This window comes from Phycodurus eques, chromosome 14 (assembly GCF_024500275.1).
Source record: "Phycodurus eques isolate BA_2022a chromosome 14, UOR_Pequ_1.1, whole genome shotgun sequence".
In the NCBI taxonomy this organism is placed as follows: Eukaryota; Metazoa; Chordata; class Actinopteri; order Syngnathiformes; family Syngnathidae; genus Phycodurus; species Phycodurus eques.
In genome coordinates this window covers 7,814,256-7,835,770 of record NC_084538.1, presented here as the reverse complement: position 1 = coordinate 7,835,770, position 21,515 = coordinate 7,814,256, and the positions used below count along the sequence as shown (strand labels likewise).

The 21,515-nt window shown below is 41.2% G+C and overlaps 1 protein-coding gene across 5 annotated transcripts in view; it reads left to right on the top strand.

Annotated features, from left to right (window-relative positions):
- The window catches only part of qkia (QKI, KH domain containing, RNA binding a), an 88,567-nt gene that overhangs the window by 37,963 nt on the left and 29,089 nt on the right, over positions 1 to 21,515 (top strand). For all 5 annotated transcript variants that reach the window (XM_061697292.1, XM_061697291.1, XM_061697289.1 and 2 more), the window contains exons 3-4: positions 6,011 to 6,127; positions 14,936 to 15,079. In XM_061697292.1, the coding sequence (XP_061553276.1) occupies positions 6,011 to 6,127; positions 14,936 to 15,079 (261 nt within the window). The remainder of the gene's footprint in view (positions 1 to 6,010; positions 6,128 to 14,935; positions 15,080 to 21,515) is intronic.

Genomic DNA, 21,515 nt, shown 5'->3' with positions numbered 1-21,515 from the left:
AAGTAATTTAATTACAATAAAATAATTTAATTAAAGTAAGTTAGCACCCATTATTTCTGTCATGTTGGTTTGACCTGACTGATTAGAATACATGACCTGACTAGAGCAGTGATTTCCAACCTTTATGGAGCCAAGGCACATATTTTACAATTGAAAAATCTCACGGCACACCAACAAACAAAAATGTCACACAAATTGGATACATTAATTACTGTATGTACTTCCTGCCATGTAATAGAAGACCATTCATTTGTTCTATCACTAGGCCTCATTGGCATAAATAGATTAACAAAGATCCATTATTTATTGTAAATATAATTTTCTTGAGCAATTAAGTTTGCAATTAAATACAGTAAATGAACAGGTCATTTAAATAGACACTTCGCTCCATCTTGTGATGTGATCGGTTATCGTTTTTTTAAACTCTGTGATTGGCCCCATAAGTCCTGATCGTGTAAAGTTTAGCTATTACATTATATGCTAATTTACTGCGGATATTGGGTATTTTTGGTGTCGTATGCGAAGAATATTTGTAAAAAGATCCATGACTGTCACGAGGCTTAAGGCAACATCAGCTGTTTGGCTGGTGGCCAGTGGCGACCAGCGTACCTCTGAATGATACAGCTCTTGGTATTGGGCCAGTAATTATCGTGGGATGTGCTGATGGATGGATGTACTACACTATAACTGGGCATGAAAATACTTTTTATTTTTTATTTTTTTTTAAACTTGAAATCTGGTTTACTTAATTGGGGTTAACCTGCTCAGTACCAAGTAGACTTTAATGTGTAGATTGTAAGTCATCCAGGTCATGCTAATCGTTAAAGGTTGATATGTGATAAAGAGGGAGCTGCATCCATCATATTTCTTCTGCCTGCAATGAAGGGAATTCCTGGCAAGGTCAAGCTTCTCCAATGTCTCCTCCTTGTTTTTTTAATATAGTGGAAAGCACCTTTTCTAGCAAATTGTCAAGGCTTTGGTTCGGGGAGACTGATCATTGAAGGCGAAATTACGTTTTATTCCATCGCAAAGATTGATTGAGAGTGTTCTAAAATTTGTATTCAGATGTCTCAAGCAGAATCTATCATTTGAGGGCTTTTTCCACCCTCTGTCTGGTTGGTTTCATGTCTCAAGCAAGTATGTGTTTCCATAAAAACACACGTGATACACTGGCCCACACCCGCCAGAAAGAATGCAGAGGTGGCTTTGGCCTAACATTCTTTTTTCTTTCTTTTTTTTCCTCCTTTCTTCCTTCCTTCCAACAGTTCTCCACTGCTTGTGACAAAGATATTAGTATCTTTTACCTTAGCACTTGCATGTATTCCACTCCTTAACCTTTTCACTCTTTATTTGTCTCGGCTCTTCTCATTCTTGAATATGTTAATGAGAGCGACAGGCTTACTGTCAACTACAATTGTCATCAACATATCCGTGTCCTCGGAGAGCGGCGATTGTCACTGGGAGCAAGAGGAGCAGCCATAATAAAATATTGAATTGGTCTTTCATTGTGACTTTGATTTTTGGCACGTTAATCTGTTGAACTGTTTCCAGTTTATACTCCTATCAACATATAGTCTATCCATATTGTGGTCTGCGAATGTGATTCCGATAATAAATATATTCATGTTTTGTATGTTTTAAAGGCGGCACGGTGGCCGACTGGTTAGAGCGTCAGCCTCACAGTTCTGAGGACCCGGGTTCAATCCCCGGCCTCGACAGTGTGGAGTTTGCATGTTCTCCCCGTGCCTGCGTGGGTTTTCTCCGGGCACTCTGGTTTCCTCCCACATCCCAAAAAACATGCATAAATTGGAGACTCTAAATTGCCCGTAGGTGTGCATGTGAGTGCGAATGGGGTTCTGTTTGTATGTGCCCTGCGATTGGCTGGCAACCAGTTCAGGGTGTACCCCGCCCCCTGCCCGATGACAGCTGGGATAGGCTCCAGCACGCCCGCGACCCTAGTGAGGATAAGCGGCTCAGAAAATGGCTGGATGGATGTTTAAAAAAAAAAAAAAAAAAAAAAATTCCCCATCGATACAGCCATCTACATCCTACAAGGAAATTTGTTTTATCACAAATGGATAGGGAATATAATTACTTCCTGTCCACCATTTTGACGTTAATAGATGATTTCTGTGCTCCTGCATGTACCGTTAATACCATGTAGCTAAACATCCAACAAAGTCGGGTTTTGTAATGCCATGTTTCTGAGTATCTCAAATCCCAACCAGAACTCTCCTTCAAATAACATGTCTACTTCAGACCACAACACAAAGACTCAAAAAGCTGATTTTCACTTATTTTTGTTTTAATAAACCAAGCTAAAGCAATGCAGAAAAACAACCAATTAAAATGTTTATTATTTGTACACGTTTGTATCTCCTTTGGCCACCAGAACTGTCCTTCAAAATGCGTACTTCTGCTTCAGACTACAGCTTTTCAAGCAAAGATTCAAAGCGTTGAAGATGAATGCTGTTATTTCAATAATCTATCAGCCAAGTTAAAACAATGATGAACCAAAATGTGTTTTGTAACTGTGTGTTTTTAACAAGTATCTCGATTGGCAACACATACTTCCACTTGTCACCAAAACTTCTCAGGCAAAGACCCATCATAAGGTGCTTAGGATGTGGTTATTTTTTTATTAATAAACCAAGTTCAACCCGTGTAATTAAACCATCAATGAAAATGTGTTCTATTACCCCATGTTTTGAACAAACACCTCCATTGGATGCCAGAGATGTCCTGCAAAATACAGACTTCCACTCCTGAACACAGCTTCGCAAGCCAAGACTGAGGACAAAAGCCGAATGTCTTTACAATGTTATAAAAATAAGCTAAAACCATGTAGCCCAACAACTAATGAAAACATGTTTTATAACGTCATGTTTTTTTGCAAGTATCTTCGAAGGCCACCAAAACTGTCCTTCAAAACACGTATTTTGATTCAGAACAAACCTTCATAGGCAAAAACTCACTTGGCGGTGAAGACAACATCCGAGCACCATTATTTTGTTTGATGAAAAGAGTACTGAAATCCTTTCATAATAAACTTAATGTTTTTGAGCAGCCAATTCGGGCCACCTCGCCTTGGTTTCCGCGTTTTGTTTTTCTTTTTTTTTCCTCCGTGGAAACTCAGCTTCATCTTGACTTGGCGAAGCTCATTTTCCTGCTTCCTCGAGTTGGTCTTCCAACTCTGGTCACCTCGCCTTGTTTCCGTGTTTTGTTTTTCTTTTTTTTCCGCGGAAACTCAGCTTCGTCGTCTTGACTTGGCGAAGCTTGTTTTCCTGCTTCCTTGCGAACCATGTATTCGTTGATCTTGAATTCTCTTGCGGCTGCTCGATACCGATGTTCCTCCACGTAACTGACAGCTTGCAGCTTAAACTGTGCTTCATAAGCGTGTCTCTTTGTAGGCGCCATTTTCGGGGGTCTTTAGCCACACTGATGTTGTTTTGCACAATGCACAACCCGGTGCTATATACCTACTGGGGGCGTGGCTTTAGCATCCTCCTTCACGCACCCTTCCCCTGTCCTCAGCCATGTCCGCTTTTCCTCTGTATAAGCAGCGTGTCGGCAGGAAATGCTTAAAAAAAAAAGTCAAGCGGAGTGCTCATCACACAACATTTATAGATGTTGGAACTCGGTGCACACATAAGGCGTGCCACATTATAAGGCGTCCCGTCCATTTTGGAGAACATTTAAGACTTTTAAGTGCGCCTTATGGTTGTGAAAATACGGTACATCGTTACAAGCTTGATTTGCATGAACAACTTGTAACCGTCTGTCGTAGGAAACCATTATCACATTCACACGTATGGCCTTGTGTGAACCACTAAAACGTACATGTACAACAAAGATCAATTTACATTTTTTATTCATAAACTGTCAACAAACAGTACTTTGCAGAGCATTTATGTGTCAGTCAACCAAAAGAATCAACTCGTGTTTGAGGTAATTTATGATCCAGACTGATCTCTCATGTTGTTTGAGTCATGTTTTGTGCCTGCATGTTTCTTCCAAAGACTCCAGTGGGGGCCACTGTACATTTTCGGCAGTGTGCCCATGCATCCTGCAGCAGGCAGTTCCGCTCATAAATATCCCATTACGTTAATCACCACGACGATTAAAATAGGGAATGTCTTCTACCGTGAGGCGCGTCTTTCCAGCCAGACCCATTCAAAATGGCAGCCTGGAGTTCCTGACTGTCCCCCTGTCCTTGTGTTTGTTTACATGGTCCTTTTAAATGTGTAATCCCCGTGTAATTAAACGTGACTTCGTTGATGGCCCTCTCGTACTTTGCAGAGGCACTGGTGCAGCGGAGTGAGTAAGCGCATGCGACTTGTGTTTTACGATTTTAATGCGTCTGTGTCAAGGCTCATCGTCGTAGTTCGAGATGAACACTGGCGTCTTTGCCATGGCAAACGTACACTCCTCGGGCCGCAGTTGTGCGCTAAAAGCAATATCACATTTGAACATGTGCGCCTCACATATCGTAATTTTAATCTTATCTTTATGCATCACAGCGCACCCCTCTCCACTCCTTTCTTTCCGTTTAATTTTGGATGACAACCCTGTTGGATTATTTCAACACATTTTCCCTTTATCCCATTGGAAGGCAGTTCCAAGTGGAGGGGATTACCTCCGTTTATCCCTTTTCCTTTTCGTACAGTCACAAAGCAATTCAAAAAAACAAAAGGAGCCCTTGATAAGACACTTTATTTGCACACAACCTCACCTAACCTCCGAACTCCTCTGCAGCTACAACCCCTCTGCAGTTTTCCGTCACAAGCCCCCTTTACACTGCCTGTAAAAGCTGACATTTTCCCGCTAAACAGGGGTGACAAAGTCGACATGGCAGATGTTGGATGTTGCTTGTGCTTAAGGGAATTCCACAATGCTGTAACCTGGATTTAAAGACGCTCACTTCTCCCACCCGATTGTGGCACAACTAGACTCCTTGGTCACCTTTTCTTGAATTTGTGCATGTATTGCGTTTGGTTGAGTGAATATACAGGGGGTTCTCGGTTTATGACTGAGTTCTGTTCCTATAGCTGTGAATTTGAATCCAATTTGTATGTGGATCATTGTTTGTACAGTCTATCGCTACCCAATGCTAACAAATTAATAAATACATAAAGTAAATATTTTCATGAAAAACACTTCTCGGCCACATAAAAGAATCAAATGAAAAACACCAAGTACGGCAGTAAGTGAGCGTGCCTTCTTGTGCTGCATAACCACTGTGCAAACTCCTTCATTCTGCATCGTTCATTCGGAAAACCAGTACAGCCATAAATTGAGGACCAGGTGTTGTAATGAAGCTATGATGTTTAATGGGAATCTGACAAAATGTCCCCTGCTATATTGTGATTCACCTATTGAGCCCTTGCTATATTGCAGATTTTTTTGCGGAACTCATCTCGTTTTGTTCCCGCTATATCGTGGAATACTGCAGTTCATTGTGATAATTTTATGGCTTTTTACTGTATACTTACTTGCTATTATGCACTCACATGTGGGAAAGGAGAGCCTGGAGCAGGAGCTGCTGTCGGTCACTGCTCAAGCCAAGACACTCACACGCAGACTCGCCGACGTCACGCGCCACCCACCAAGCCCTACCTCTTAGAGGCACTTATGTAAAACGGACGCTACAATACATACAGTATTTTTATACATTTTATACTTTATACTACTTCTATGTGTTTGGATACATTTACTGTGTGTTTTAAGAGCATATTTAAATGAGTTTAAATGTGTTGAAAGCACTTGGGGGGTGAAATTATGTTTCAAAAACTGTTATATTGTCTCTGTATTTTGCGGATTTTCCCCTATAGAGAGTGTATCTGGAACGTAGTTCCCTTGATAAACGAACAGGGTTTCACCGTATACAAGGTGTAGAGCATTCTACGTTGTACAATGCGAGATGTGCCGAAGTGTGATTAGTTATCTATTTTCTGAGGTTTGTTCCATATTTTTATACATTCTGCTCTCTCCCACTCTGTTTCTTTCGCAGTATAACTTTGTGGGTAGAATCCTCGGCCCGCGGGGACTCACGGCCAAACAGTTGGAAGCAGAAACGGGATGTAAAATCATGGTGCGAGGCAAGAGCTCAATGAGAGACAAAAAGAAGGTAAGCACATACTGGTACAGTATATTTTAACCCCATTATTGTTTCATGGCACACTCCCTCGGCGCATCTGTTACGCCCAAAAATTTTTTTATGTTGCATTAATTATTGCTCTGTGCAGTCGCTTGAGGTCACGATTCCTTGAGGTATGATGCAATAATTTCAAAGTTCCCCCAGTCTGTTATCACACGAAAGCATCCTCGTTGCTGTGTGGAAACTCCACTGCGCATTTGAATGCCTGATGGCTGGATGCTGACATGTGATCTGTTTGCAAAATGCTGTGCAGTGGAAGGTAAAGGAGGCAGTCGTAGTAAGGCAAGCAGGCAGACGGCCAAGGCCAGGGGCAGCCTCTATTTCTGGAGCCACTGAGTTGAGGTTGGAGGCACAAAAGGCTAATGCCATGTGTGCTTACGTCTTTGCATCCCAGTGCTGGACATAATGCTTCTTCTTACTGTTTATCTTTATTAAGTGCAATACAATAGCGTGCTATTTTTATTGTTGAAAAACGCATTGCAAATTTTGGGGGAACTGATTAATGGCATTTCGATTCATTTCAATGGGGAAGGTTAATTTGAGATATAACTGAGTTGAGTAAAGACCAAAGCAGGAATGTCGCCGGTGTTTGAGGAGCTGATAGGTTTAATCAGCATTGTGTCATCTCTTGTAGAGCTTGGGTGGACCTGCCATTTTTTTAAAATTTATTATTTATTTTTTTTTAAAGAAAAAAAATGTTACATACTCAAGCTTTAATGCTGAGTACACTGATTTTAGGAGAGGGTCGTGATTGACAATCTGCAAGATGTAAAATATTCCTTAGGTTTTGGGGGAATACCGCTCCTGAAGTCTAGTTCCCCACAATTTTTTCTAAAAGGTAATGTACTCTACCCATTCACTTCTTCGACCAGAGGCAAATGACCTGACAATACCTCACCATAATGATGTGGTATCGGCATCATATCCATTTATTAGAAGGAGCCATGTCGGTATTTGTGATGGAAAAAATCTTTCCGCTGGGATTAGTAAATACCGTGCTATGATCAGATACATCCATTCTAGACTTCTCCTTCATTTTATCTGTCTTCTTTCTTTGGTCTGCAGCTGTCAGCCAGGGATTATTTATTGTATTACATTTACATAAGGAAATGTATTTTATCCCTTTTCATTGTGGGAATACAACTTATCTGCACACACAAAGTCCACAGTGCATCGTTACACAAACAATTCATGCTTGCAGACGAGCACATTTTAGGCTGAGTCACAATCTTAGAAGCTCCCGGCAAAAAAAAAAATCTCTCGCTCCCTTGTTCTTTCATTTTCATGAAAACCTCCTATTCTTATTTTAAATTCTCTCTCTCTGCTCATTTCCCATGGAGTATGTTCATTAGAAGAGGAGACAATAAGGGCACTCTGCTTTCTCGTCACAATTAGATCCACAAGTAGTTTGAGAGGAGTGAACATGTTCTGGCGCATACACAATTCCCAGTGCGCACCACATTCCTGGATCCCTGTCTTATCTAATTAAACGAACTTCTCGTTGCCCTTCTGTGTCTTACGATTTTGGTTTATGATGTGTATGGATTTCGCAAGTCACGTGAGGCCTTCTATAGAATTATAGAAGAATTACTGGCAGGCAAGATCCTTTCCAACTCTACATTCACATAGAACTAAGCACTAAGAATTTCACTTGTCATTTTGAGCATGATAAACGATTAATTGATCGTCTCTAATTCTGTTGTGTATTTGTGGAATTGATTGCTAATGAATAGATGCATTAGTGGTAGCCTACGGCACATTCCACAACCTAGGTAGAAATTGAGGTTGTCGTCACCGTAAGAATGGTACTCGGTCACAGAGTACCTCCTGTAGTTTTCCGTCTAAACATCAACATAGGATGTAAGTTATGGAAGGTTGAGATACTGCCTTTGCAAAGGCCATTTCAGCAACTTTATTACACTCAATACAGCACTGGCAAATTTAAAGAGACAATCTTCCATCCCATTAAAACCGACTGAACCAACCAATCCATCATTGTTAGTTGAACTTGCATATCTTTTTCAACGTGGGATCATACAACACATCTGCTACACTGCAAGGCAATATCGCAAAATTCTTGCAATTTATTTAGACTCCACACATTTTTTAATTATCAGGTTTAGGAGAGCACCTCTTACAATCATGAGAGACAACAGAGCCACATATGGACAACAATATTGATGATAGTAAACAGTAAAAGGGTGAACCTAAGATTGGACAAAACTGGGACTGCAACTAACAACTGTTAATAATTGATTAATCTGTCGATAATTTCCTTCAATCAATGAATGGGAGACAAAACATATTTAAATTGCTATTGATTAAAAAACAGGACATCATTATAAATTGACAGTGTAGAAAATGCCAGAACATAAATTGATTATGATTCAGGTAAGGCTGTCACGATCAAATCTTTTTGTACCGAGTATATAGATATATCTTGAAGTACTCGAGTAATTACCACCAAGATACAAAATACAAACTTTTTATTTTTTATACTAACATGCATTTTATTCTTATTTATGAGGACTGAACTTCTATCCTTAAACCACATATGTTGGTACTTAGTGTATGGCATAAACTCTGTACAGAATTTGAGACAACAAACCCTTTATTATTTTTATTTATTTTCCTTTTGGTCCCGGTGGAGCTTCGAGGCAGAAATTCTGCATCAACCTATTTTTTAAGTTGACTTAGCAGGGTTCCTCTCCCCCCCCCCCACCCCGCCCAAGCCCTAGATTCATTAGGTTACTGGTTTGGTCCGTAACATGTCAGAAAATGGGCAAAAAAGTTGATCATTGTTTTCCCAACTAAAAGCTGATGTTTGCAAATGTCTTACTTTGAAAACCAAGGACCTCCTGTATTAGCAACCCAACCTGTCAACTACCAACTGTAATTACCACAATTTCTACCGAGCGTTTCCATTTAATGATTGTTCAACCGCTTTATCATGATATCATCATTTTCTGGATAATATTGGAATTTTACCGTTATTTTAAGTTACTCTGTGATTCTGAAATTTTGGGCTTGGCTGAATTAGCACCTGGACAACCGTGTCGTCTCTTGACACGAGAATGGCTTAAACTTTCAAAGGTCTGCCAGATTTTTATTTGATCTGTTTTTTCAGAGGGGTTTTGTCAGTAAAACCACAAGAGTCTTTGAAGTTGTCACATAATTACGACTCAGTCTCTGACGAAACCACGGCCGCCAGTTACCTCCTATAGCCGCATCCTCAACCCTCCCGTATTGTTCGGTTCATGCCCCGTGGCAACTCAGGAAGCGGTGGCAGCAGCTTTAGCCAGCGTGTTTATTCAGGATCCATTAGCGGTAGCACTTTTATGCTCTCAATAATTCAGCTGGTTGCTCCTGGGCCACGCCGGCTGACGGCAGGCGGGTTCACTGAATCTTGCACGGCCGTGTGTGTGTGTGTGTGTGTGTGTGTGTGTGTGTGTGTGTGTGTGTGAGAGAGAGACAGAGAGAGAGAGAGAGAGAGAGATAGGAAGGCAGTGAATCATGGGCGAGTGGAGAACAATGGCGAGAGATGGAAAAACAGTTCGGGTAGAAAATGGGGATGAAGGTGAAGGGGGAAATGCGGTTATGCGTACTTTTCTGGATTCCACGATTGCTTGTTTTCCTTCTGATGAAAGGGATAGGACTTTCTTCACTTTAGTTTTCCAACAAACAAATGTTGAAATATTACACCTTTGTTAAGTTGGCTACTTCGCCAATTTGTCTTAAGCTTCAATTTTGGCTCCCACTTTCCACCCATACCATCTGTCTTGCCTGCCAAATACAAATTAAATGTTCTTGTCTTAAGCCATATTTCTTTAGCATTTAAAAGTGTCACTTCATAGTTGGTTTTTGATTAAATCGTTCTCAGTTTTATTCAAGCTCAGTTTTTATTCAAGCTCTTTACACAATGTGAAGAAAAGGACTTAAGTTGACGTTAAGGACCGCCTCCTTTACGACAAGCCTTACCTACGAGGTTTCGAGGTTAGGAACAGTGCAAAAAGTGGTCTAAGAATATTTTATCATTTGGCAAAAAAAGGAAAGCTTAGTTACCGCTGTACTTACTTTTTTTATTAGTAGCCTTAAGGTATAAATATTTATAAATCATGACTGTACTACTTTGTTTGTTTGTTGTTTGCATTGGTTTGTGATACATTACAGGAGAATACGAACAATTTGGCTTACATCACTGCCCTAAAAACGAAACTTCATCGTGAACCAAGGACCAGCTGTATTGGCTATGAACACCCTTTGTTCTTAATTTTCTTTAAGGTGTGAGGATGTGCCAACTCCGTAGGAATTTTGAAGACTGGGTGACTTAAAAGTGTCTGCCGCGCAGTGTAAACGAACACATTGTATGTACGCTTTCAGCGTGACGACATCGAAATGCGGCGATTAGTGACATATCAACATGCATCTTCAAAATCAGCCTACCTGTGCTAAATCAAACTACAGCGAAAGCACAGACCAGGTGGGTCAGACTTGTTTTCATCGTAGGCAACATTGTACTAAGGGTTGCCCTCTGATATATAGCTGTGGAATTATAGCTGTGAAATGAATAATCGGCAGGGGTGTAAGTGGATGCCAAAAAGTCAGTTTGGTATTTTAGTATTTTATTTCAATGTCTGCTAGTCAGAAGCTGAGGTGCACTGTTTTTGTTTCCGGGCTAGACGTGTGGCTAGAGTGCAAGACAGTTACCCTTCTTGTCCCTGACCTAATATGTCCGGTGTGGGAACCCTAATATTCTCCCGTCATATTGTATAATTGCCACTGCATTCGGACATTATCATTTCTATGGTGAGTTTTGAACAGGAGTCAAGGAAAAATGCTTGAAAATAGATGTAAATGGATACTGGACCCAAGTTAGAGTACGGCACATGCAATGTAAATACAGCCTAGGGAGTCTAGATCAGGCCTCATTAATGAAGTGATTAGGATGTGCGCATGTGTTAATTGACTTGCCGTTGTTGGTAAAATAGCTAAGCCCATCTGTGTATGTGCACGAGCGAGTCAAGTCCACCTTAAATAGGAGGAGGCAGAAGATATTAAAGGATAATAACCCAGCCGCAGATTACACTTAACACTGATCAAATGCCCCTTGCAACCTTTTTCTTTGTGACACATTTGTTCAGACAGGACGCGTGACACCCCAATTCCTAAGAGAGCGGTCGCTTTGCAACCAACACGGTAGTCTCTTGTATGTGATAGCTTACTCTTCTTAGGTTGTTGTTGCTGGTGATTCTTGTCATGTGCTTAGAAGCTGCCCAAAGGGAGGAAGCTAGCGTGCCAAGTCGTTTTTTATCATTGGGGTCCAAACAACAGCAAGGTAAAAGTTACGTCTTCCAGTTTTCACTTGATGCAAACAAACAGTTACAACTGCAATTGAATTTCATGTTTTATTTAATCGACCACTTCCACCGCTTATGTGAAAACAATTCTCAAATGAAGCTTTGTTTCAAATTCCTTGTGTGTTTTTTGGACATAGTTGGCAAATAAAGATGATTCTGATTTGTTTCCCTGGATGTACACTGGGATAGGGGGTGTTTGTTAAAGGTATTTGCAAGCCCCTTTGACATTGCCAAACCGGGTTGTTCACTGCTTTTTACCGATGCCATTGGACTGTGTGAAAAGGGACCAAAATAGAAAATTGTCACTGTCGGGGGGGAAACCCCTTACGTCTAAATATCTTCAATTTCATATTCTTTCACAAATTAATGCTATTGCTCTGTTATTTTGTTGCATGAGTAACCAGTTTAAAGTGATGAAAATGTCTCAAGAACAAATTCATAAACTCTCTTGGACACTTGAACTGTCGAAGTATCTTATTGTCTTTTCAGACAATAAGTGAAAATAGTACTATCTTGGAAATTCAATTGAAAAGACAAATAGTAGAGGGGTAGTTTTTTTCGTGGGCTAAAAACACCCAGTTCAATACAGGGATGCATGATCACGAGGTTTTTTTTCCCACCAATAACCATTATCTTGCTGGTTCTCCAAATCGATACAGACATCATGTCGGTATCGAGGTCTTCAGTCGAGGTCTTCAATGTTTTCCAGACTGCCAAATTGATAGAAAGCTGGAGCAGCGACCCCTTACTTATACATATTGTACATACATAATTGTGTTTTATATTAAACTGGTCCTATAATAGAATGCCTTTTTATAGTCACAATAAAGACATTTAAATTTGTGGCTGAAAACTGCCGGGGGCAGGGGGCGTGTTGGTGCTGAGCGAACCCGCCCAATGCGCCTCATTAGTGGATTGGCGGTCGCATTGGTCCTGCCGAATGAAGGAAGGCTGTTGTGTATTTTATTATAAACAATATCAGAACGGGGCATCATTCACCCTGCTGGATTCCATTTTCATCCTGCTCCTATGTATTCAATCCTCTTCCTGCTCGTATTTCAAAATATAGCTCGCCATCCAGAGTAAGTCCATCACGCTAATGATTGACAAACATTACATCACTTCCGGTAGCCCTTGTGGTGTATAGAGTAACTACACCCAGGCTGTCTCAAAATCAGTAATGTTCAAGAGCGTGCAATAAAACAACATTTTTAGCCAGTCTATGGTTGACAACGTATTGGAAATTACGTGTATGTATCACAAAATATATTTGCATGCAAATATGAATTTTAACTGATCCTTGCACCCTGACCTTTAATGACCGATGTGATTAATTTTGTCCAAAAAAATATTTGTTTTCTTGGAAAGTTCAATCTTTGTAAAATGTATTTTCCTTTCTTAACATGAAGGTTTTGGCTTGTTGTTGTCCTTCCATGTACCCTTCAGCTTTGTACTACACCTGTTTAGACCGTTGACATTTAGCCCCAATTTAGAGCAGGCGCTTGGCTCAATGGGGGGAAAGTACTGTTCAGAGTTGAACCATTGCATTCATCCAATGGCGCATGTCTGCTATGGCCACGTAGTCCAAAATCCATTGTAGGATGAACCTTCGCTCGTAATAGCAAGGCCTGAATTGCACGCTCTTGTGTGTTCTCGAGCATTACCAACCAAACTCTAAAGTGAAGAATTGTCACCACGTAGTGTACAGCGTCTCCCCAGTGGGTCGAAAGTTCTTCCTTTGAATCGACCAACCACATTTGTGACATTCTGTCAGAAGGCACATTGTGATATTTCCTTGGTTAACATACACACTCACAGCACTCAAGATTGGAGTTGACTTTTGTGCGCGAGGACTGTATTTGAAGGAGAGTAATTGCAGTACGCTCTTGTGCTTTTCCTTGTCTGGTCTAGAAGATGCTGAGTCTCCTTTGCCCCTTTATCCCCTAATGGTCCATAAGCAAACAGACATGGTGGAATATTGGCCTGAGCGCAGAAACAGACCATGTGTGGAAAAGGGGAAAACGAGAGCAGGATATTGAACTTTTTCTGTGCGTGCGTGCCAGCGTTAGTGGTAAAGAGCATTGCCATGGCAACAGCTCTCAGTGGAGTAGAAAGCAGGTGGGTGGCACTCGGCTCCAAGCGTCTCTCCTTGGCGCTCCACGACTCAATTGAAATCACGTCAGGGCGCCACTGCCAAAATGGATTGTGGGGTGCACAATGGTGAAAAATAGCCACGATCAGTGATGCTGCTTTGGATTGATTGGGGCGATAATTGTTACAATTAGAGATTGACTGGGTGAGCTGCTCCTATTCTTGATAGGGTCTGAGTAACAAGTGCATGTGTTCACACTGTTTGGTTTCTATATTTATAGTTTATTTCCCTTTTCACTCATCATTTTACGGCGGTACTGTATCTTTAGTCTGTGGAGTATTCACAGAGTAAAGCTAAAGTGAACCGAACTGCTCTCGGGAAATTTTGCCATCGGACTAGACTAATACAGCATTAGGGTAATAGAAAGTTGGCCAAACATACCGTTTTACATTTTAACCGATTCAAACCTGTCAAGTTGTAGTTGTTACTCTGGTTCAATCAAAAATGAAGATACATAGTGCACACATTTTTTCCAATTTGCTACTTATGTTTGTGAATTCCTTCCTTACACTGTTTGCACCCAACTGCATTCTACTTTATTTGTAGACCTACCTCGATCTGCTTGTTTAGTACACACTAATGTTTGGATGATCGGGTTTACACTTGACCAAATGAACTATGCTGTTGGAGTAATCGCGACTAGGGCTGAAACAATTAATCAAGTAACTTGAATAAGTCGATTACAAAAAAACGAAGCAAAATCTCTGCCTTGATGCTTCACATTTTCGCACTGCAGACTCACTCACCGTTCTGTGTAGAAATAAGTTGCTGTGATGGCAACAAGCCAGGAGGATATAGTGTGTAAAAGTCGAAGAATGTCCAGTCTGCAGAATGAGGTGTCTATAAACCTAGCCCCAAGGAGTTACATGGATACTCATGGGAGCAACCATTGTTCGCAAAAAAAAAAAAAAGACTGATGCACAATGAGCAGTCCGTGAATTACGATGACATGAAGTTAAAAAAATAAAAATAAAATAAAAAGGCTTCACCCATCTTTCAGATCTCGACCCGTTAATTTTTCACGGGTATTAATTGCTGCGGGGAATCGTGTCTTTCTTTTTCGTTTTCTTTTTTTTTGTCTCCGTTAAGTGAGTGTTCTACTAAAGAAGGGTGTCGCTTAAAAGCAAACTCTTAATGGCTGACTGAAGGAGTACTCCTGTCATCCCACCTCTCTTCACACGACCACGTCGTCCTGTGATGTGTTTGTCGCCGCCGTGGTGCTCCAGCACCGCACTGTCATATTCACTTACGCATCTTGTCTCTTTCCAGGAGGAGCAGAACAGAGGAAAGCCAAACTGGGAGCACCTCAACGAAGACCTTCATGTCCTGATCACAGTGGAAGACACGCAGACCAGAGCCGAGATCAAGATGAGGAGAGCCGTGGAGGAGGTGAAGAAGCTCCTCGTACCAGCTGTAAGTACATGGTTTTTTTTAGCCCTGTTGGGTTCATTAACGATCAAGAGCTGTGGTCAAGGTGACACAATGCTGAGTAGAACACTCTTCTATTCTTAGCTATCTTGGTCTGAAAAACAGAACTACATATGGTACACCGCTCACTGTTATCATCCTGTTTACGAGCATACGAGTACATAGACCATGGAAACAGCTTGGCCGTGTGGGGGGGGGGGCGCAACGCTAGTGGCAGTCGCCCGCTATGACTGCCACATTCCATCTCCACTTCCCCCGATAGCTGCCGCCGCTATTCTGGCAGGCGTCGAGTGTTTTCCTTGTTGACTGCGGTGACCAGGTGGACGGGGCAGCTGAAGGCCAGATTTCTCATCAGGTGGCACCACGCTGGGGGCTTGGTGGTCTCGGGGAGCCGGGGGCTAGTCAGTGCCAGGATCACAAGGTTGATGCAGTGAAGAAATTTGGATTTTAGACATTTTTCTGCTTTATAGGAAGGCGAAGGCATTTAACTTGTATAGAATGTTTTAATGTTTTTATTTTATACCATGAGAGGCACATGGCAGAGCAAGATATATTGGATTCATTGCCGTTCGTCTATCAGACTGATGGTGAATTTGTACCCAAGTTGGAATGCGCCAAGTCTTTAACCTACGCTAACGCAGTAGTAAAGTCATAATTACAGTAAATATTTTCATGAAAAACACTCGTAGGCCTTAAATATTAAACAAGAATGAAAAACAGTAAGTACGGCGATAACTAGTTCATTGTTACATAATGTATGTCTGAGTGGTCATAAACCAAGAACCACTAGAGAAGAGCAGCGTTGTCCCCATCCGATCATGTGATCAGAAATTAGGGCCGATCACGTAATGTTCAGCTGATCAGTACTGGGTGAAAAAGATCATATTGGTTTTATAGATTTTTCAATGTCACTGAGACAAAATAATACTGAGGTACAAAGATTAGCAAATAGAGACGCAATAGCTCAGTTTTGTTTTTACACAATTGTTATTTTTTTTAATTTGTTTGGCGGTGTGAAAAAGACGAAAACCTCGTCCACACAAGTGCTGATATTCTGCAAAATTGCAGAATAAGGGAAAAAAAAAAAACTAAAACATTTTAAGCCCAGTGGTATAGCACTTATTTGTTCATACATGAATCAAAAAAGGAGACAAAGTTACCTATTGTTTCGGGGTGAGTTGATTGACAAAAGAGGAGCTACACCAAATGCCTCCAGAACTCATGCTCATCAAGCAGCAATACAAAGGCACTGCCCGATGACATTGCTTCTAGGCAACACACAGGGAACTACATTACCCAAAAGATTTTTACAGTAACAAAGGTATTCATTGTTAGGAGTGGAGTTAAGCGCTCTAGTTTTACTTCTATGTTGCACTATGTGAAATTGATTCATTGACCATTTAAGATCTTCTTGTTACTGCGCTAAGTGCAAGAGAAGAGACTAAGAGAAAAGGTCACAATGAACTCAAGTGTTTGGTCACTTTCAGTCAGTTTTATTTGGATCACAATCTGATTTTGTGTATTAGTACAAATACAGTGCTTGATGTAAACATGAACCAAAAATTGTCCCTTTTTCCCCCCCATTCTGATGACATATATTCAAAATCATTCAATGGATAGTTACAATTAAGATGACTATTATTGGAAACTGAATGGGTACATACAGTATACACTATCATAAAACAATTGCAGGATGCCCATTAGGATGCATTGTGCACATCAACACCCATTACAGTTAGGTAGCATAATTGATTTGACTTTAATAAACCTTTACTAGGCTCTACTATTGTTTTTTTTTTTTTTTTTTTTTTTTTTTTGCTTGAGTGCACAAAAGCTCCCGTGGTGTTTATCCCCTCCCTTTATCCCTGACAGCATGTAAGTCACCTCATGTGCTTTTTCTTGTCAGTACTCCTTGTCTGCATCCTGACCGCCAGTTATTTCTTTAGGCACTTGTTTTGTTTCCTCAGCCTTTATGCACACACAAGATGTTGACACAGTTGAACATTGTCACGTGCGCACACTACCAAATGTGTGTGTGCCCACACAAATGCAACAATGAACCAATCCTCTGCGGTGACAGTTGACTGCTGTATGAGTCACTGCAAACTCACACATACATGTGTATGCACAGCGCACACACACACACACAAAGCCCCCGTTGGTGACCCTTTAAGTTAATGACGGCTCTCCAAACATAACACTTTTCTAGATGAAGTATGACAAAAATAGCTGGCATTTTTCTAGCAAATGCACTTTTTGTATTTTAGAGCTTGACAAAGGCATTGAAGATGTGCACTGCCGTGAAAAAGTATTGGCCCCCTTCTCAAATTCTTATATTTTTGCATAGTGTCCCCACTTTAATGTTTAAGATAATCAAATAAATGTAAATATTAGACAAATATAACCCAAGTGAATGTAAAATGCAGTTTTAAAAAAAACTATTCCAAAGTTACCTAGCCCTGTGCGAAAATGTATTTACCCGCTTGTTAAATCATGAATTAATTATGGCTCATCACAACTTTTGGTTAATTTTAACACACCCAAGCTTGATTACCTCCAGACATGTTCAATCAAGATACCATTCAAAACTTGTCTGACAGAATCAAATCAGACAAAAGATCTAATAAAGCTGCAACAAAATGACACGATCCAAACAAATTCAAGAACAGTCAAGAAATAAATAGACATTTATCAGTCTGGAAAGGGTTACAAAGCCATTTCTAAAGCTTTAAGATTCCAGCAAACCATAGGGAGAGCCATTGACATCAAATAGAGAAAATATGGAACAATGGGGAACCTTCCTAGGAGTGGCTGGCCTACAAAGATTACACCAAGAGAACAGCAATGACTCATTCAGAAGGGCACAAAGGAACTCAATGTGCAGTTTTGCTTTATTGTAGAGGTCGGGGAGGGGTCAGAAAAACAGTCAGTATCTGGTGTGACCACCATTTGCCTCACGCAGTGCAACACATCTCCTTCGCATAGAGTTGATCAGGTTGTTGATTGTGGCTTGTGGAATGTTGGTCCACTCCTCTTAAATGGCTGTGCGAAGTTGCTGGATATTGGCAGGAACTGGAAAAAGCTTTCGTATACGCCAATCCAGAGCATCCCTAACATGCTCAAGGGGTGACATGTCCGCGGAGTATGCTGACCATGCAAGAACTGGGATGTTTTCAGCTTCCAGGAATTGTGTACAGATCCTTGCAACATGGGGCCATGCATTATCATGCTGCAATGATGTGATGGTCGTGGATGACTGGCACAACAATGGGCCTCGGGATCTTGTCACGGTATCTCTGTGCATTCAAAATACCATCAATAAAATGCACTTGTGTTCGTTGCCCATAACATACGCCTGACCATACCATAACCCCACCACCACCATGGGGCCACTCGATCCACAACATTGACATCAGCAAACCGCTCACCCACACAACGCCGCACACGCTCTCTGCCATCTGCTCTGAACAGTGAAAACCGGGATTCATCCGTGAAGAGAACACCTCTCCAAATGCCAGACGCCATCGAATGCGAGCATTCGCCCACTCAAGTCGGTTAGGACGACAAACTACAGTCAGGTCGAGACACCGATGAGGACGACAAGTATGCAAATGTGCTTCCCTGAGACTGTTTCTGACAGTTTGTGCAGAAATTCTTTGGTTATGCAAACCGATTGTTGCAGCAGCTGTCCGTGTGGCTAGTCTCAGACGATCTTGCAGGTGAACATGCTAGATGTGGCGGTCCTGGGCTGGTGTGGTTACACGTGGTCTGCGGTTGTACCGCCAAATTGTCTGAAACTCCTTTGGAGACGGCTTATGGTAAAGAAATGAACATTCACGGGCAACAGCTCTGGTTGTACATTCTTTCTTGCAGTCCGCATGCCAATTGCACGCTCCCTCAGAACTTGCGACATCTGTGGCATTGTGCTGTGTGATAAAACTGCACATTTCAGAGTGGCCTTTTATTGTGGCCAGCCTGTGGCACACCTGTGCAATAATCATGCTGTCTAATCAGCATCTTGATTTGCCTGTGAGGTGCGATGGATTATCTCGACAAAGGAGAAATGCTCACTAACACAGATTGAGACAGATTTGTGAACAATATCCAACATGAATGAAATCTTGCATTTTTAGTTCTTTTTAGACATTGATATATTTCTAAATTTCAAATATATTTTTCCAAATTAAATAAAGCATTTAACATTTTTGGATCTAATTTTAAAATGTATGTTCCCCAAAAGACAAGTAGCTTTTTTCTCTTTCAGATGTTAATGAAATGCTTTATCCAAAACATTTTTACTAATTTAATGAAAAAATATACATTAATCTTGTATTAAAAATGATAGCATAAGATATGAAATCCAATTTTTCCCATGATATATGACTATAAGCCAAACAGTACGTAGTGCATTAGAATGTTTTTGTTTTTTATCCAGCCCTTAGCCAAATACTAACGCTGCTCTAAACCTGTCTTATGAATCCATATTAAAGATATTTGATTGGCTCCTAATGAATGTTACCCCATAAGCCCACACTGTGTCAGATGTAAATGTAAATTGCTCTTTTACTAACTCAGAATAAGTGTCTGTAGGTTTACCTGGTGTGTTTTATCTCCGCTTGTAACCCCGCCACCCACCCGGTTTACCACATTTTTGTCAAGGCAATTCACACACGTCACAAGGGGGTTTTCAGGCCGAACTGAATTGGATTTAAGGGCAGCATTGGGACATAGTCGTTGTACTAATGAAGGGCATCTTCCCTACATCTGGCAGTGTAAAAATCCCCTTTAGGAAAATCAGACTAGAAGCAAAATGAGGTGGCGTTTTTATTCCCTTTCAGTGAACAACAAAAAATACATTGTCCTCCTGTTTCCCTGTAGTTTTTTTTAGTCAATGCTTCAACTAAAAATTAAGATGGAATAAAAAAAGAATCGTCAGTCCTTCTGTACCCATTCAGGAGGAATCTGGTATATGCGCAACCTACTTCCACATTTGGCAAAACAGGTCAAAGCGCTTCCTGCTCACATCGGGTGAACGGCGAAGGGCACCGTGACATAGCACACGTAGGAGCTTTAAACAGCTACGTCTTTAATGCAAGATGTCACCATAGAGCCACCAAAGATGACAATAGTTCTTCAATGCCCAATGTAAATGGATCACCTGGTGTATGTAAAACGTCTTTTACCTACTTTAAAACAAAAAATGTGGGGCTGTGACGATTAATTGAATAACTAGATTCATTGATTTCAAATAAAGGTCCAAGGAAAATCTCTTACATGAAGCTTCACATGAAGCACTTTCCCACACGGACTAATGTTACTCTTGCTGCAAGCACCACTCGTGTAGAACTTAATTGGCGCGATGGCGGCAAGCCAGAAGGCAAGAGTCCGTAAAAGACAATGTCTGAAGTTTGGGATCGGTTCACACTTAACAGGGAAAATAATGTTAGATTCAATCAAGCCTGCCATAGTTAGTTATAACGTAATGTAATGCTCCCGCAGGTGGTCAAGGGTAGACACAGATAACGGACAAGTAATAAGAAAATTCATACATGAGCTGCTGTTGACCACAACTCACGTGAGCCACTCACCACGCAGACTGGCTGTGGTGTTAGCCAGTCAACAGGCAGCCAACTCTACTCTCTCATTCGCTAGCTCCCACGTCACTCACCAGGCAAGGCCCTGTCTTTTAAAGCCATACACACTTAAAGTACAGATACAACTGTAGAACGTGATTATGGCGACCACAAGTAGACAAAAATAGTACCTGCACCTCATGTGCAAATTTTTTTGTTTATTAATGCAAAGTCAATTTGTAGTTGATTCCTTGATTAATCGACGGGATATTAAGTAGAATACACGGTTCTAAAAATATTCGATCGCTGCAGCCAAAGTAAGAATGTTATCAGGGTACATTAACCAAATGGCTGTACATTACATTGACAGTTGTTTAACACCCTGTCAATCAGTAAGTCTCACGGCGCAGGAGAACTCTGATTGCATGTTGGTAGAGCCTCCCCTGTGTCGTGGTCTTTTGCTCCTTCGGTCCTGTAAACTTTGGATCCTCTCCCCCACATTAACCTGGAGTCGGGATAACGTCTGCGAGATGAGACACACACGGGAGCAGTCAGAGATGGGTGGGAGAGCGTGGTTACAGCCTCTCTTTCAAGTATGGATTTCCTCGACTGATCCTGCCCTCACACACACACTGTGCAGGCGCTCAACCTGCATCCGTGTACATGCAAACAGACACACCCTCTTACACACTAGACTAAATTACCCTGCTCATCATTTGAGTCTTTGGTTGAGGCCCTCATACAAACCAGAGGCACACTGCACTTTGGGTAACCTCCACTCAAATGCTTATATAAAACAACAGGACAGACTCAAAGTCTAATATGAGGCAGTCGATGGAGTACCTTAC